Raw genomic sequence first — 18,065 nt, forward strand, 5'->3', positions numbered from 1 at the left:
TTTTTTTTTTTTTTAAAAAAATCATGACTTTCTATTCCTGGTTAAGTAATATCTAATTTCAATTAGTACAGCTTTTTCTTTCCTTTTTCTCTTATTTTTCAGATTTTAAAAACTTAAAATTAATGATCTTGACAACTTTAGAATAACATCAGATAAATTTTAGAGCACTGCCAGGGCAAAAAGAATAAGAAATTAGATACTATCAGCCTTCCCTTTTCAGGATAAGACATAGTCATTTCACTTTTTAAAAGACTCTTAAAAAACATTTTTTAAAGTTTAAAGTTTATTCCATCCATCTCTTGAGATAATTTTCACTAAATTCTGGTGATTTTTTTCTAATATTTAATATTTTATCATTTATCTGTGTGTGTATGTGCACATGTGCTCGCACAAGTACAAGTGCTTTAGGAGGCCAGAGATATGGGACCCCCTGAAGCTGGAGTTACAGGTGGTTGGGAGCAGCCTGAAGTGCTGGAACTGAACTTGGGCCTTCTCCAAGAGCAGCAAACATTCTTTAATCACTAGCCATCTCTTCAGTACCCCATTCTTTCTTTTGCAAAAAATAAAATCAAAACAAAAAACTTTTGGGGACTGGAGAGATGGGTGGTTAAGAGCTCTGACTGCTCTTGCAGAGAACCTGGGTTCGATTCTCAGCACTCACATGGTGGCTAATAACCATCTGTAACTCCAGCTCTAGGGGATTCAACACCCTCTTCTAAACTCTATGGACACTGTACGGCATGGGTGCACTTGCACACATGCAGGCAATACACTCATACAAATAGAATAAAAATAAAAAAATATTTTTTGAAGATTTATTTATTTATTTTGTCTTTTTGAGACAGGGTCTCCCTGTAGACCCAACTGGCCTGGAACTCACTATGTAGACCAGGCTGGCCTCAAACTCACAGAGATCCACTTGCCTCTGCTTCCCGAGTGCTGGGATCAAAGGCGTGCTCCACCACGTTCAGCTTAAAGATTTATTTTTATTTTATGTGAGCATGTATGTGTTGATGTCAGTGTATGCTGTGTTTGTGGTTCCCCTGGAGGTTGAAGAGGGGTGTCACCTGACATGTGTTCTAGGAACAGAACTCTGGTCCTCTGGAAGAACAGCAAACACTTTTAACTGCTGAGTCATCTCTCCAGTCCCCATTTTTAATTATTTTTCTTAATGGAGTTATGTACTTGTGGTTAGTTTTCTTGCCTCTCTTATGATATCAAATGACCTCTGATAATTTCACTTGATTGTTCCTACCCTTTTAGGTGCTCTACAGGCTTTTTCTGGCAGTTTAATCATTGGGATTGTATAATCAATACAAGAACATTATAATTTCATCACATTTGATATAATGGCCCTAAATATACAGAAATACAGAAAAGCACATTTACTCACTGCTGCTCAACCTCATGTAACTGACTGATTAGTTAAGTCAGCTGAACTCATAATTACATGAATCACATATATAGTCACCATTAATTTAAAAGACATTCTGAGGAATGTACTATTTCTACTAAAGAATTCACGAATTTTCATATGCAGCCAAAGAAAGGCTTAAACAAAAAAAAACAAAACAAAAAAATACAACCGATGTACCACTAAACTCTAATTTTCCGCACCAATAGGAGCATTAGTACAGGTAACAGAAAACTGTGACTAATTTACATATCAAAGATGAAATCGGTTGTCTTTTTTATTCTTTTCTTTCCTTCCTCCTTTTCTTTTTGATGATTTCTTACTTTGTAAAGTCAGGCTGGCCACCAATTCAAGATCCCCCTGCCTTAGCCTTTAGAGTACTAGGATTACAGGAGTCTGCCACCATACCCAGCCTAATCAACTGTTTGCTACACTATAAAAAACAAGATTTTGATATATGTACATTAGATAAAGCACAAGACAAATGTTACCATGAATTCAGCTGGTAGTAGCTTTCAACTATTTATATATAGATTGTCACTTATTAGTTCTCATATAAATTCAGGAGAAAGGGATCCCAAAGCACAGTGGTTCCCAGTATTTTTGTTTTAGAGTTTGAAGACCACTAAGTTCAAACCAGTAAGTAATTTTATTGATAAGCTAGCATATATTATGCAACTACTTATGTGCTAAGAGCAAAGCATTTTAGAAACACATTTAATATACATATGCATATATGTGTATGTATACATACAAAAATGAGATGAGTAATAGTTTCAATCTCACCTTCACATAAGAAACCAAGGTCACACAACTTGTGATAGAGATGAGCCTCAATTTGTACAAAAACTTCTGTTTTTAAGTATTATATCATACTGCTTCTTATGAATCCCCTCCTTTATTAGACCAAGAAATATTTGAGTGTTTGCTTACTGTGGCTATATAGCCTCACACAGCTTAAAGTCTATACATTCAAGTTTAAGGGCAATTACAATCAGCACAATACAATGAATATTAAAATATAGCAGGTTATATAGGCTGCCAGGACTTTAAAGAAAAACAAGCACAAAGTCCTAGTCAATGAGCCAACATAGCATGTCTGAAGCTTTGAAAGGAATTATGACCACAGATGTGGTTTGGGAATCATCACCATATTTTGTAAGTAATCTTGCAATAACGCCTTACATAAGCAATCACATATTTCTGTCACCTGCTCATTGCTAGCAATACAAATGTTTGTCTACTTGCAGAGAAGTAAGGGGGAGGGCAGTGGTCACCCTGAAATTTTTGAGTAACTCAGTGTAGCGTACATAAAATTTACAGCACTACTAAGGAATCAACATCACAAAATTTTATTTGACACGAAAAAGAGGAGCTTGTGCATAAATGACTGGTTTCTGCTTTCTTGCTGTCAAAGACGTTAACATTATCTTGCTTTATCCATGCTACAAGCTACCAGAAAATAACAGTAAGGCACTGCACCAGAGTCTGGTTTAGTCCTCCAGGTGAAATATTCCAGTTGGTGATGGCACCACCACCACCACCAACAAAAGGTTTAAAACAAAACAGGCTTTTATGATTCTTTAAGATAGATGTTTCCCTATTTTGAATCATTTTACCAGGTTTTACCTCTCTTTAAAGACTTCCCTTGAGCTATCTTCTTTTTTTTTTTTTAACTTTTAAGGTATTTTGATCAAATCCACATGAGCTATCTTCTATTATGCTAATTTGACATTCACTCCTCTTCTATGTAACACAAATTATTAGAGGTAGGGAAACAGTCTTTCATTTAGGGGACCACCATAGTATCTAGCACTGTGAACAAAGTAAGTGCACCACAAATATTTGTTCAACTGAAGTGAAGCTGTAACAGATAATAGCAACCTAAGTAAGGGAAAGTAGCATCATTCTATTTAGTTCTTTACAGATTGCCGAATAGGAAAGAATCATTAATATTTATTTTGTACCTCGATTCAATTTTTTATTAACCTACATTTAGATACAGATGCCACTGAAATTTCAAATTACAAGATTATTGAAATTATATTTTTGGTATGTGTGGAAAATGAGATGGCAGCATACAATTTAAATATTTAATAACACCTTTGTATATTTACCTGTTTTTTAAGTGTACTGATTGCCATTAGACTTAAGGTTCTAAACTCGGGCTGAGTTAAATATGCTCTACTCAGGGATGAGTTCCAGGGCTACCGGCTGTGAGTAGAATGCTACTGAATCAACAACAAACATTCAATAAAGCATCTTTAAATAGAAACACATGGGGCTGGAGAGGTGGCTCAGCAGTTACGAACACTGACTGTTCTTGCAGAAGACCCAGGTTCATATCCCAGCACCCACAATGCAGCTAATAACTGTCTGTAACTCCAGTTCCTGGGGATTCAACGACCTCTTCTGACCTCCGTGAGCACTGTACGACATGGGTGCACTTACATGCAGGCAATACATGAACATGGATAAAATAATAATAAATAAAATAAAATATTGAAACACACATAAAATAATGTATTTCTTGGCTGACAAAAATATTGTGAAGAGAGGCCTATAGGAACCTGACCCTCTGTTTCCACTAGGAGCAACAGAGTCTGTATTTGCTAATTCAGTGTTTGTAGTAACTTTATGTAACATGACTTATTGTGAATAATGAGAAATGAAAGTATGTAGAAACAAAACATATGAAAACAATAGTACAGATGAAAATAGGAAGAAAACAGAAATATAGTGTTCTAAAGAAATCACTGCATTATAATAGGTGGTATGATATTGTTCAAAGATATGCTATATAAACTTAAAATGGGGCTTTCGAACATTTCCTGTAAAATGCCATGTAGTATTTTAGGCTTACAGGCCATATGACATCTATCATACTACTAAACTCTACTGTACAGACAGTATGTAAATGAATGATCACACTGTGTTTCAATAAAACTACTTACAAAAACAGGCAGTGGGCCAGTGTGATGGTTAATTTTAATTGAGAACTTGACAAAATCTAGAATCACTTGGGAGTGGAGTCTCAATGAGGGATTAAATCTGGATTAGGTTGTCTTGTGAGCATGTCTATAGATCTCTTGATTAAATTAAATGAGGTGGGAAGACCAGCTCAGCACCATTCCTTGGGCAAGAGGTCCTAGACTGTGGAAGAGTACAGAAAACAAGCTGAGCACTAACATGCAACATTAATTTAGTTTTCTGTTCTCGACTGTGGATGTACTGTGACTAGCTGCCACCTTGACTTCCCCACAATAATGAACTATAACCTGGAATTGTGAGCCAAATAAACCTTTTCTCCCTTAAGTTGATTTTATCAGGGTATTTTATCACAGTAACAGGAAATGAAACTAAGATCACCAGATTGGTGTATGGATATAGATGGTTGACCCTTGCACTAGAGCAACTGCTAAAAGGAACTTTTAGATAATGCATAATAAAAATCCAGGGGAGATAAAATGTAATTAAAGAAAATAATTAAAAGAAGGCAGAAATGGAAGAAAAGGCACCAAGAACCAATAAATAAATAAATAAACAAATTAAATAAAAATAAAACAAATAGCAAATTTGCCATACAGGTGCTTCATGACTTGGATATGATGCATTTAATTTACCCCATGAAACATTAATAGTTTAGCAATTCAGTACACTGTGGAGTATCAGTTGTTTATCCATATGATCATTTGGCTGACTGGGAGCTGCTGCCACCTAGCATTGCAAGTTGTACCATTACACAGGAAAAGACAAAAGTGAAAAGTCTCAAGTACTATTTCTATTGCATGTATATTGCTTGTTTCATCATGAAGTTGAACAATTCTAAGTAAAATTGTTGGAAGTAGGGGAAATCTGTGTATTTGAATGCATCTATATTGAAAATTGAATTAAACATGAATGACCTTAACACTTTAAAAGCAGGAGTTGACATAATGGATTTAAAATGCATGATTATACGAAGCCTAAAATAATTTTTTATAAATGAAGACACACACACACACACACATGACATGAAAAGGTACCACAACGCAAACACTAACAAAAATATTAATACCAAACAAAACTTCAGAACAACATACACTATCAGAAATAAAGAAAAGTTATATTGAAAGTTAGGTAATATATCAAAGACTTAAAAAATCTAAACTTTGTGGGCTGGAGAGGCGGCTCAATGGTTAAGAGCACTGCTGCTCTTCCAGAGGACCTGGGTTCAGCTTTCAGGACCCATGAAAGGGAGCTCAAAGCCGCCTATAACTTCAGCTCCAGAGTATCAACTCTCATCTTCTGGTCTCTGTGGCACTTGCATACATGTGGTATTCATTTACACAGACACTCATTCATACACATAAATAAAAATAAATCTTAAAAATAAAAATCTGAAATGTGTGTACAAATAGGAATAATTTTTTTTTAAAAATCAAAAATTGAAAAGGCTGAAAGGAAAAATAAGTAAATCTCTAATTTTTGGATGAGGATTTTCAATATCCCTTTCTCAAAAAATGACAGAGCATGTACAAAGAAATCAATACAGATATGGAAGACTAGAACACTATAAACCATAGTAACATACAGAAAATCAAACTCAACAATAACAAAAAACATTTAGAAACTGCCTATGTAATTTTTACAATATAGTATAGGGCAGAATCCTACACTATAAAACAAATGTCAATAAAGTAAACAGATTGAAATTATAAGCTACATTCTTGGTGTGTGTGGTGTATGTGTATGTGTGACACTTGCCCATGTGAACACATGTGGAGACCAGAGACTGACATCAAAACGTCTTCCTTAATCACTTTTTCACCTTATTTGTTGAGATACAGTCTCTCACTGAACCTGGAGCTTGTTGTTTCAGCTACACTGACTGGTCAGTGAACCCCTGGGGTCTAGCAATGGTATTACAGACACACACTGCCATCTGGCTAACCATGTGGGTATTAAGGATTTAAATCCAAGTCCTCATTCTTATGCAGCAAGCATTTTCCAGCTGAGCCATCTTTCCAGCATAAACTGTATTTTAAAAAATGTATTTATTGTTTTTATTTTTTTGGTTATTGCCTGCATGTATATAAATGCACCCATGCTGCGCAATGCCTGTAGAGGTCAGTAGCAAGCGTCAGATCTCCTGGAATTAGAGTTAAGGATGGTTGTTAGCTGGCATGTAGGTGCTGGGAACTGAACCCAGGTCCCCTGCAAGAGCAGCCAGTGAGTGCTCTTAACTACTGAGCCATCTCTCCAGTCCTATGAACTGTATTTTTAAACCAGAGCTGGATAAAAACTGATCAATAACAGAAAAATATTTGAAAAATCTAATGCTTCCAAATTAAATAATTATGGATCAAAGAACAAATTACAAGAGAAATTATAGTTTGAACATAATGAAAATGAAAACAGCACATTAAAGTGTGTGGAGTAAACAGTCTTGAAGTAAATAGCAATGGTAGCTTGTATCAAAAAGTATATGCTTAGCTGGGACTACAGAGAGACCCTGTCTCAAAAAGACTGAAAAAAAAAAAAAAGGAAAAAAAAGGAAAAAGTATATGCTTATCACTGATCTCAGCCCCTGTTCTAAAAAATGGAAAAAAATTAAAGCAAGTTAAAAGATGTAGAATGTGTTTTTTTTAAAAAAAGTAATAGGCCATAATTCAGCAAACAAATCAATGAAACAAAGGCTGACTCACTGAAAATAAAGTTGGTAAACCACGACCCAAATTGATCAAAGGAAAAAATAAAAATAAAAAAACAGGAATGACTAATATCAGCAATAAGTGTTACACCAGAGATCCTACAGATTTTAAAAAACGGTAAAGATATGCAACACACAACTTCTGTTCTTTACGGATCCAAGTTACCAAACTTAACTAAAGAAAAATACCCTGAGTGGCTCTATGTCTATTAGATATAAAAATTGAATTAAAAAAAGCACAGAAAAAAAATCTGTGCTATGGCCTAGAATGGTTTCACTAATCAATTCTATGAAACATTTCAGGATGAAATAATATCTATTTTATAAACATTTATTCAGAAACTATAATATTTTTCAACTTGTGAAGCCAACATTAGGGCTAGGGCAATACCTCAATGGTACAGCAGGGGCTTAACAACCAAAATGACAGATAATCTATAATTTTCTTTTTCAAACCAACATTCCCTCGGCACTAAAATCAAAGATATAGACAAAAATAAAATTATAGGCCAGTATCTCTCACAAACAAAGGCAGAAAAATATTAAGAAAATGTCAGTAAATCAGACATCTATGAAAAAGATCATGTATGATGACCGGTAGGTTTGTTTCAGGAATGCAAGGCTCATCTAACATTTGAAATTCAGCTAAGCAAATTTGTCACATTAAAGAGATTAAGAGAGAAAAATGCATAGCTGCAAAACAATAACAAACAAAAACTACAAAACACAATTTATAAGCATTCATGAGAACAAGTCTCAGACAACTTAAACAGAAACTTTCAACTGGATGAAATACAGCTTAAAATTAATGTATTGTGGCTAGAGAGATGGTTCAGCAGTTAAGAGCACTGGTTGTTCTTGCAGAGGACCCAGGTTCGACTCCCAGCACCAACATGGCAGCTAACAACTGTCCCTAACTCCAGTTCCAGGAGATCCAACACCCTTTTCTGACCTCCATAGGCACTGCACACATTGGTACACCTACGTACATGAAGCAATACACTCATACACATAAAAAAATTGTGTATCATACTTAATGTTGAAAAAGACTGAAATGTTTCTCCTTTTAAGATTGCAAACATGATGCAGACCGCCACAGCAAATAAATATAACAGTAATAGCAAGAAAAAGAAAAATAGCTTGGAAAGCAAGATATAAAACTTGTCTTTATTTCCAAAAGACAAATTCATCAATATGGAAAATCCTAAAGAAGCTTCAAATCAAGTTAGTAGAATAAATGTATTTAGCAGATTTCAAGACATATCAATGTCATCTATTATTTCTATGTAACAAGTGAAAAATTATAAACAAGAAAAGTTTATAGTAACAGCAAAATATGAAATTTCATTGAAAATATATTATCTTTAAAGATCCAGAAGACCTTTTCTGTTTGTAGAAATTGGCAAGCTGATTTTTAAATTTATATGGACATGCAAAGGACCCACATGGGCAAAAAGGAGCTTGAAATAAGGGACAAAGTTGAGGACGATAGCACCCAACTTCATGCTTTTTTTAGAAAAACAAAAAAGCAACTAAAGAATTCAAGGGGCTGGAAAGATAGCTCAGCGGCTAAGAGCACTGGCTGCTCTTGCAGAGGACCCAGCTTCAATTTCCAGCTCCCACATGGCCACTAACAGCCATCTGTAACTCCAGTTCCAGGGAAATAGAGATCAAGGCCAGCCTGATCTACATAATGAGTTCCAGGTCAGCCAGGGCTATACAGTGAGGTCTTGTCTTTAAAAAAAAGAGAAGATACTAAAGTAATTCATTATGTGAAGACTAGTATCTTCAACGAATGTGACCTCTGGAAACAGGATCTCAGTAAATGACCAAGTTAGCGTAAGGTCATTAGCAAGAGCTCTGATGTACTATGATTCTGATTCTACAACATGGATGAAACTAGAGAACATTTTAGGTTAAGTAAAACAAAGCAAAGGCAGAATTCTTTTCTATCTCATCTATTGCACAATGCAGTGAATGGTGTGAACACAGTTAACAATTGAGTACCTTGTATTTCAAAACTGCTGAGTAAATTTCAAATGTTCTTATCACAAAAAATTGTTCAATATCTGAGGTAATATATCATAAGCTTGATTTAATTATCCCATAGTTTAAAAAATCACACCACTCTATATGCATAAATATATACAAATAAAATTTGTTAATATATAATAAAAGAGAACTTGCATCCAGGAAGTAGAAAGAACTTTTATAACCAGTAATAGACAATGTTATGTGTAAACTTCACCAAAGAAAACAAATGAAAGGCAAATATGTCCACAAGAATATGGAAACTGAAATCAGAAGGTATTATTACATAGCCAGATTGGCTAAATTAAAAAGACTGTGGGGCTAGAGAGATGGCACTGGCTGCTCTTGCAAAGACCAGAGTTCGAATCCTAGGACCCACCCATATGGGCAGCTAGCAACCACATGTCACTCCAGTTTCAGGGGATTTGATGCCCTCTTATGGCCTCAGTGGGCACTGCATGACACGGATGCACTTACATACATGCACGCATTACAGTCATACACATAAAATAAAAATAAATAATATAAAAAATTTAAAAAGACTTCCAAGTATTGGTAAGGATATGGAACATGTAGACATGGAAAGTATACAGCTACTTGGGAAAAAGTTTGGTAATATATCATAAATACAATCCTATTATGCTATATAAACACACAAGGAAAAAAAGAGAGATTTGAATGGGAAGGTTGTCAACTTTACTCCTAACCACAAAAATTGCAAACAACTCTCATGTACACTAATGAACAAATAAAGTATGCTGTATCAAATACAACCAACTAGTTCATCAATGAAAAGGAACTATAGAATCACAATGATATGAATTTCAAAAATACTGTGCTCAGTGAGAGAAAATAAAAACTAGAAAGGAAATGATCTCATTTATATGAAAATCAAGGGAAGGTGAAAGAATGCAGAGCAGCGGTTGCTGAGGGCCAGGAGTAGGAAGAGACTAAAGGCAGAAGTGCAAAAGAACACACATGGTGATCATGTTTTGTAACTTGAACGAGTAGGGTTCTTAACTGTATGCACTTGGGTGAAGTGCAATAAACTCAGGACTTAAAATGATGGATTTTATTATAAGTAAATTATATTTCAAATCTGTTTTTTAAAAATAATATTTTGGGGACTGGTGAGATGGCTCAGCAGTTAAGAGTACTTGTTGTTCTTCCAGAAGACCTGGGTTTAGTTTCCACACTGGGTGGCTCACAATTCTCTACTCCAGTTCCAGGTGTCTGATCATTTCTTCTGGTCTTCATGGGCACTACACGTATGTGCTGTGCATACATATACGCAGACACACACACACACACATAAACATATTTTAGAAAAAAAATATTTTGTAAAATAGCTCAAAGGGGAAGAACCTAAATACATATACTATACCCCACACTTCTGTCTCAAAGGTGTTAAAAAGTAAAGTAATATAAAAATCATTGTATTTTTTAAATGCTTGCTTTTAATATGAAACATATGCATATATGCCTCTGTATACATTTATGTTATATAACAAGTCTGTACTATTATATGGTTTATTATATTATCAATATATCTTAGAGAATTTTCCACCAAAAAAGTAATTTCTTTTGCATCAGCTGTAACATACTTCAAAGGATCTAATATTTTCTACCTTGTATCACTAGTGGTACTTGTAAAAAAATCTTACAAATTTAAAAACTACACTTCTTTCAACACAAAAATTTTGTCTTTTATTTCTGAGATTATTACTAATATACTAGTAACACATTGGAAATAAAAAATGTAGAATTGAGATGAGATCTTCATTTTATGACTACCAGATTAAAAATTTCAAACACGCTTGAGGGGGTAGAGAGGATTCAGTGGTTAGGAGCAATGGTTCAGTGGTTAAGAGCAATGGCAGCTCTAGCAGAGGGCCCAGGTTGGGTTCCCAGGACCTACATGGTAGCTAACAACCACCCATAACTACGTTCCAGGGGATCCAATGCCCTCTTCTGGCCTCTATGGGTATTGCATGCACATATACTTGCAGCAAAACACTCAATACACATTTACACTTATATAAAATTAAATTAAAAATCTCAAACATGATTAAAATGAATTAATTCCAGTAGTTCTTTCCTAATTTACAAATCGGTATGGCTGCATGGTCTTATTTGACTGTTAAAAGTCTCTTAGGATTCCAAGTTAAGAGACCTTTCTAACTTTGCTAGCTTTGCTAACAAGAAAATCATAGAGGTGGAAAGTTCTTGAAGAATCCCTAGCAAAATCTCAAAGTAAAAGAATATTTCTTTGGCTTTCTTAGAAATTCCCAGAATACAGGAACTTTTATTTGTGAAAAAATAAATTGCATCACCCCTCCAGAAAAACATGAATTTTCTTTCTGGATTTTTCTAGCTTCACCAGTGTTCCAGTTACTCAGGCTGGCTGGCTGTCACTCTTCACTTTCACAGAATGTCAAATGTTACCTAATGTACATTTCCTATAACGTCCAACTTCATCTCAAAGTTATCTGCCATTTAAAAAATAACCTTTCAAAATTTTTACATGTACGTGTGTGTGTGTGTGTGTGTGTGTGTGTGTGTGTGTGTGTGACTTGTACATGGAGGTCTGAGAACAACTTAATGAGAATTGGTTTTCCTTACACCATGTGGGTCCCAGGGAGCAATTAAGGTCATCAGGCTTGGTAGTAAGAGTCTCTACCTGCAAAGCCATTTCCCTATCCCTCATCTGACATTTTTAAGCTTTCGGAAACAGACATAATCATCTCACTTTGGGGTACGAACACCTTAGTTAAATCTCTATACGTAGAAGAATCAAGAGTAAAACTTTTCAATGCCTGAGGGAAGGCAACAGGGTACAGAGATGAGCACAGAAGCCTTTGGGTTAAGACTTATTTCAACTCTGGTACGAACACCTTAGTTAAATCTCTATACGTAGAAGAATCAAGAGTAAAACTTTTCAATGCCTGAGGGAAGGCAACAGGGTACAGAGATGAGCACAGAAGCCTTTGGGTTAAGACTTATTTCAACTCTGACTTTCAGCAGGTGTTTCTTCTCTGAAATTCCTTTCTTCCTGTACTGAATGGAGATTACCTCCATCCCTGTAAGTGCATCTATGAACTACAGTGAAGGACCTTCAAAATCACCTGGAAGCATAATAGAAAAACACACCCACACCTTTTATCCCAGCATTGGGAGGTGGTGGTGGTGGGGAGGCTGAAGGAGCTTCTGTGAGACTGAGGCCAGTCCTGATCTTATATAGAGAGTTCCAAATCAGCTGGGGCTACAGGGAGACCCTGTCTCAAAAAAAAAAAAAAAAAAAAAAGGGAACCCCTCCACCCCAAGAAATGCACTCCAACACAAACCTAATGATTCAAAATAGACATCTTAGAATTCCCTGATGAATCTCAAGCACATTAAAGTTTTAGACATACCACAGACTGCTATGTAGACAGAAAGCATAGAAACCTTCTGGCACAGAGTAGGCACTAACACTAATGTTAACAATTATATTTCTTATCCCCTATCTTTGCTTATCTCAATCCTCCTGCCTGGAATATATTTCTCACCTTCCAAGTTATTAATAAAATCCTGCCATTCTTTAAGTTACCAGATTTTCAAGTTTAATATTGCGTTCTGTATGAAGCTCTCCATGTTCTTCATCAAGCTACAAAGAACACTTCCACTTCACATGCTGCTTTCCACATTTTATACTAATGACTCTATTTTTCTCACTAGAGTATAAACTTTGAAGGGCAGGAACAAGGTCTGATTCATCTATTTCCTAAAACTTAATTAGTGCTCCATTTTCAAAAGGCCTTAGATAAATTTGTTGAGAATAGAAATTAAAAACAGCAAATATGGCCCTTAGATCAAATCACCTAAATAATTATAAATAAAATTAGTCAACCTTCTATTATAAATGTCAACTCTTATGAAGAAATAGAACCATTTAATTCAGTCTGCTCTACAGGGATCAGTACACACAAGGGCAGTCAGCTTCAAGGGAATTATATTTTGTGGTCACTGGCTGTACAGTCCGTTTAAGGGGAAGGCATTTCACAAATGTGCAATGCTTGATAATGGAAAGTCAATGCAATAAGTTGTTGAGAGCCCAACACCTAAAAACATGAGCTCTGAATTCTTACTATTACAGACTTTGAAAGTAACAATCTTGGGGTTGGAGAGATGGCTCAGCAGTTAAGAGCACTGACTGCCCTTGCAGAGGACATAGGTTCAACCAGCACCCACACAGCAGCTAACAAATGCCATAACTGCAGTTCCAGGGGATCCAATGCCCTTTTCTGACCTCCGAGAACACTGCACGACACAGGTGCATCTTCCTACATGCAGGCAATATACTTATACACAAAAAATAAAAATAAGTATTTTTTTAAAAGACAGTAGCCATCTTTATGTATTTCAGTTTCCTTATCAGTAATTATAGTGACCACCATACATAAGAAGCTGTGAAAAAAATAATGAAATATATATAAACACGCTGTAACAGAATCAGGTACACCATTCAATAAATGATAGCTATTATTATTATTCATGTATGCTATTTCATTATTTTAGAAATCTTGAACATTTACTGACAGGAATTAACATTTCTACTAACTTGAAAGATAATACTCTCGGCATATGGCACCAAAATTATGATTATTAAATAGCATCTTTCTTAGGAGATCCAAAATAATTGTCGAATATCACTCAGCTAATTATTTCAGAACCTGGGAGTTAGCCTGAAACTGTATACACACAGGCAACGAAAACGGAGGACTAGAAAGCAAGTTTGCTAAGACAAGGGAGAAAGTAAGAAGTTCTGACACAGTTTTCCAAATACAAAATGAGATACGGATCCATGAAGATGTCTATAAAATCCAAGAATCTAAGCTGGTTGCCTTAGGGGTTCTCACCCATACCTTGAAACTCCTTTCTCATTTATCTGTCCCCTGCAGTGAAAACCCACTTTCACAGATAAACTTATACTAGAAACCACCTCAACTCAGTGATTTGACAGATCTGGAAGCTGATTCAAAGAAGTAAAATCACTTGCCCAAAGTCATAAATAACAGAGCTAATTTACAACAATTTATACTTGGATAAATAAGTAAATGAGGTCATCCAAGGAAGTAAACAATCAGATATAAATCAAGTTAAATAGCTTGACTTAGGCATAGAATGTATTCATATTTTAACATGCTGCACATAAATATGTATATTTTTGTCAATTAAAAAACAAAAAAACAAGCAAACAGATTCCACCAAATCAATGGTTATGAGCTCTACACGCTCATATTTAAAAGGAAATATACTTGAGTTAAAAATTGCATTTAAGCTTAAACATTACTTTTAAGTTTAAAAGTTACAACAGTGGGGATAGAGAGATGGCTCAGCAGTTAAGAACACTTGCTGTTCTTCCAGTGGACCTGGGTTCAATCCTAGCACCCACATGGAAGCTAACAACCACCCATAACTCCAGTTCCAGGGTATCTGACATCCTGTTCTGCCTCTGTGGGCACTGCACTCACGTAGTGCATTTATATACATGCAGGCAAACATTCATACACTAAAATAAAAATAAATGTATTTTAAAAGTTTCAACAGTGGCAGAAGTATTTGTGAACTTACGTAGTATGTAAAGAAAGGGAAACTAAAAATGAAGATACTGAAAGGTGATTCTGGACAAGGTGATGTGTGCCTGGGAGTGCCAGCTAAAGAGGACAGAGGCAGGAGAGCCTGAGTCCACCACCAGCCCAGGCAACAGAGTGAGATCCCACCTCAAAAGAAAATAAATAAGTAAGCAAACAAATGATTCTAAACATCTACAAAGGTAAAGGTACTTCTACTTTTTTATGTTATGAGTGTATTGCTTGCGTGTGTGTTAGTGCACCCATGTTGTGCAATGCCCGTGGAGATCAGAAGAGGGAGTCGGATCCCCTCAAACTGGAGATACAGATGGTTGTTAGCTGCCACGTGGGTGCTGGGAATTGAATGTGGGTCCTCTGCAAGAGCAATCAGTGTTCTTAACTGCTATGCCATCTCTCCAGCCCAGGTACTCTTACTTTAGGCCATATTCACATAAGTCACTGGTAGAACACAAGAGGTCATTATCACAATCTGTGTAACATTTTTGGACTAATAACTACTTTTAAATCAGAAGCTAATAACAAACCATATAAAGCAAAGGAACAGAAACAAAAATAAGATGAAGAATTTGAATATGCATATTCTAATAAGACTGGGTGACTATGTTTTATGTGTACACATGTGGGTACCAGTGTGTGTGGAGACCAGAGGTTGGCTCTGGGTGTCTTCCTCAATTGTTCTTCACCTCATATTTTGAGACATTCATTGAACCTAAAAGCTTACCGATTTGGCTGGACTGGGTGGCCTGTCTCCAGGTCCCTGGTTCTGGAACTACAGGTACATACTGCTATGTCTAGCTTTTTAAGAGGGTGTTGGGGATCTGAAGTTAGGTCCACATGCTCACACAGCATTTTATGAATTGAGCCATTTTCCCTGCCTCAAGAGACAGTTTTTATACACAGAGAGTCTACATGATTGTTTGAAGCAAGTTTGAAGCATATTGTTGGTCCATTAAAAGTAAAATAGCTCAGCATCATGCATGGCACACGCCTTTCATCTCAGCACTTAGGAGGCAAGAGGCAGGCTGATCTCTTTGAAATCAAGGCCAGCCTAGTCTACATGGCAATTCCAGGCCAGCTGAGGCTACAGGGAGGCCCTATCTCAAAAAAAAAAAAAAAAAAAAAATTAAACCTAACTAATATAATGCATATAAATAATTCATAATAAATAGAAAATATTCTAGTTTATCCATTAGGTCAAGGTTAAAGCATCTAATGTTTCATTAAAAAATGGCATAGGATAGGGCAAGAGGTGGATATATGGGAAACAAAATTCACCACCCTGAATTTTCAAATAATCTGTCATATATTCAAATTTGACTTACTTAAGAGGAAGAGAGAAAAGAGAATGTGGGTCTACATTAAATGGTAGTTTAGGCAGATTCTGAACATCCTCTCTGAAAGATAATCAGCATCCAAAGAGAAGGAAAAGGGTATGAAAGAGGGCAAAATGGTATGTGGAAAGCACAAAGGGTGGGTGGACACTGGACCCAGCAGCTGCTAGATCACCTTTCGGGTAAGCCACCTCAATGTTACATGCCCACTACCCCTTGATCTTTTTCTCTGAAGACCAAGGATTTTATATGTCTCCTAATTATAAATTCTTCTGCTATTAAGGGATACATATCAGTATTTTAAAGCTGGGATAAGTAGTAGTTTAAAAATGGAATTAGGTTCTCATTAGTCAGATTCTGAAACTTCAGACTTTTTAGCTCATCATCTATTTAGAACATTTCCAAAAATGCTCATAATCAGGTCAGAAATTACTGAATTCATATGTGTTAACTCATTGTTCATGAATAAATTATAGAGAAGCATGAGAAACAGTATTAATTAGAAAAAAACTACTGACATGAATAGCTTGCACAATACCTTCTGATAAACAATGGAGCATACAAGATCCTTGACAGCGGATAAGGACAGTTCCTGGGCTTCAATGGTAACATTCTCCCTTGTGAGGCCAATCTGCAGTAGAAATGAAACTGTGTGCACTGAGCCTCTCGAGTTCGTGAGTGATGGTGCACTGAAGCTTCCATTAGAGAGCCGGGCTGAGAGTCCTGTCTTAGGACTTGAACACGGAGAAGGAGTTGGAAGCACAGCAGAAATAGTTGCAGGTAATACAGACTTCTGGGCTGATGGAGGGGAATTATTTGCAGACATCTGCCTTTCTTTAAAAATAGTTGTCAATTCTTTTTAAACAGTTAGGAAGAAGGTTTCAAAACAACAACAGTGAAAAAAAATGACTCCACTTCTGGATTTAGACGAAAGCTTCTTTATTTCTTCTGCTGAACCACTCATGCCGACGACTACACATTCTATCACTGAGAGTTGGATGCACAAAAGGTCCTGGGCCTCTTATTATCAGTCCCATTAAGAATCTTGTCTTTAGGACCACAACCAGAGATCTGTGCTGATTTCATACCACTAAGTTATCTCCGTGAGACTATTTACTAAACATTCACTTATTTTAAGTCTGTTCTTGTCTTCTGCTTTCCATTTCAGAAAACACAATGAATACAAGCGTTTTTTTTGTTTTGTTTTGTTGTTGTTTTTTTTTGGGGGGTCAAGATGAAATCTTCCTGATTAAAAGCAGTGTTCTGGATAATGTATTAGTTCAGTGATCTGATGGGACACCTCAAATAGTCACACAGTAAATTACCCTTTCATATGTACTAACTTTCATTCTGGGGGGGTGAACCTCTGTCTGATGAAGTAAAAAGCTTTTAAAAATAGTACAAACATATTTCCTTTGATGAATGGGTCCACGAAGAAAAGCTGATGCCTTCTGAAATGCTGTCAGCCTAGAAGAAATTTTTAAAAAAGGTTTTTAATGTTTATATTCATTTGACATAATTAACAAATCTAAGAATCTCTATAATTTTTAGTGATAATTACTCCTGAAACTTGTATTTTTAAAAAATTTTTTAATTAATTTCCTTCTTTCTAAGATGAGGGTCTCACTATGTTGCTCAGACAGGCCTTGAATTCCTGAGCTCTAGAGAGCCTCCTGCCTCACCTCCTGAGTAGCTAGAACTATAGGCACACACCACTGCACCCAGCTATAATTTATCATATTTTAAATTTATGAATATCAAACACTGTTATTCTATAACTACACAATTCAGTTATTGATATGAAATAGAGAAAGCAGAAGGGACAAAATAGAAAAGTAAAACGGAACATCACAGGCATAAAATACACATGACCTTAGCCACATAAAAGACATAATTTCCCAATACAGGTAATCTTAGTGTATTCTTATATTTTTTTAAATAATTGAGTCTAGTGAGAATATACC

General features: G+C 35.8%; 1 protein-coding gene across 3 annotated transcripts in view; it reads right to left on the bottom strand.

Annotated features, from left to right (window-relative positions):
- Prkd3 (protein kinase D3) overlaps positions 1-18,065 on the bottom strand; it is a 95,276-nt gene that overhangs the window by 69,794 nt on the left and 7,417 nt on the right. For all 3 annotated transcript variants that reach the window (XM_008822604.3, XM_008822603.3, XM_017795476.2), the window contains exon 2: positions 16,640-17,568. In XM_008822604.3, the coding sequence (XP_008820826.1) occupies positions 16,640-16,927 (288 nt within the window). In that variant the 5' untranslated portion in view covers positions 16,928-17,568. The remainder of the gene's footprint in view (positions 1-16,639; positions 17,569-18,065) is intronic.

Source organism: Nannospalax galili, unplaced genomic scaffold (genome assembly GCF_000622305.1).
Source record: "Nannospalax galili isolate Female #2095 unplaced genomic scaffold, S.galili_v1.0 scaffold88, whole genome shotgun sequence".
Taxonomy (NCBI): Eukaryota; Metazoa; Chordata; class Mammalia; order Rodentia; family Spalacidae; genus Nannospalax; species Nannospalax galili.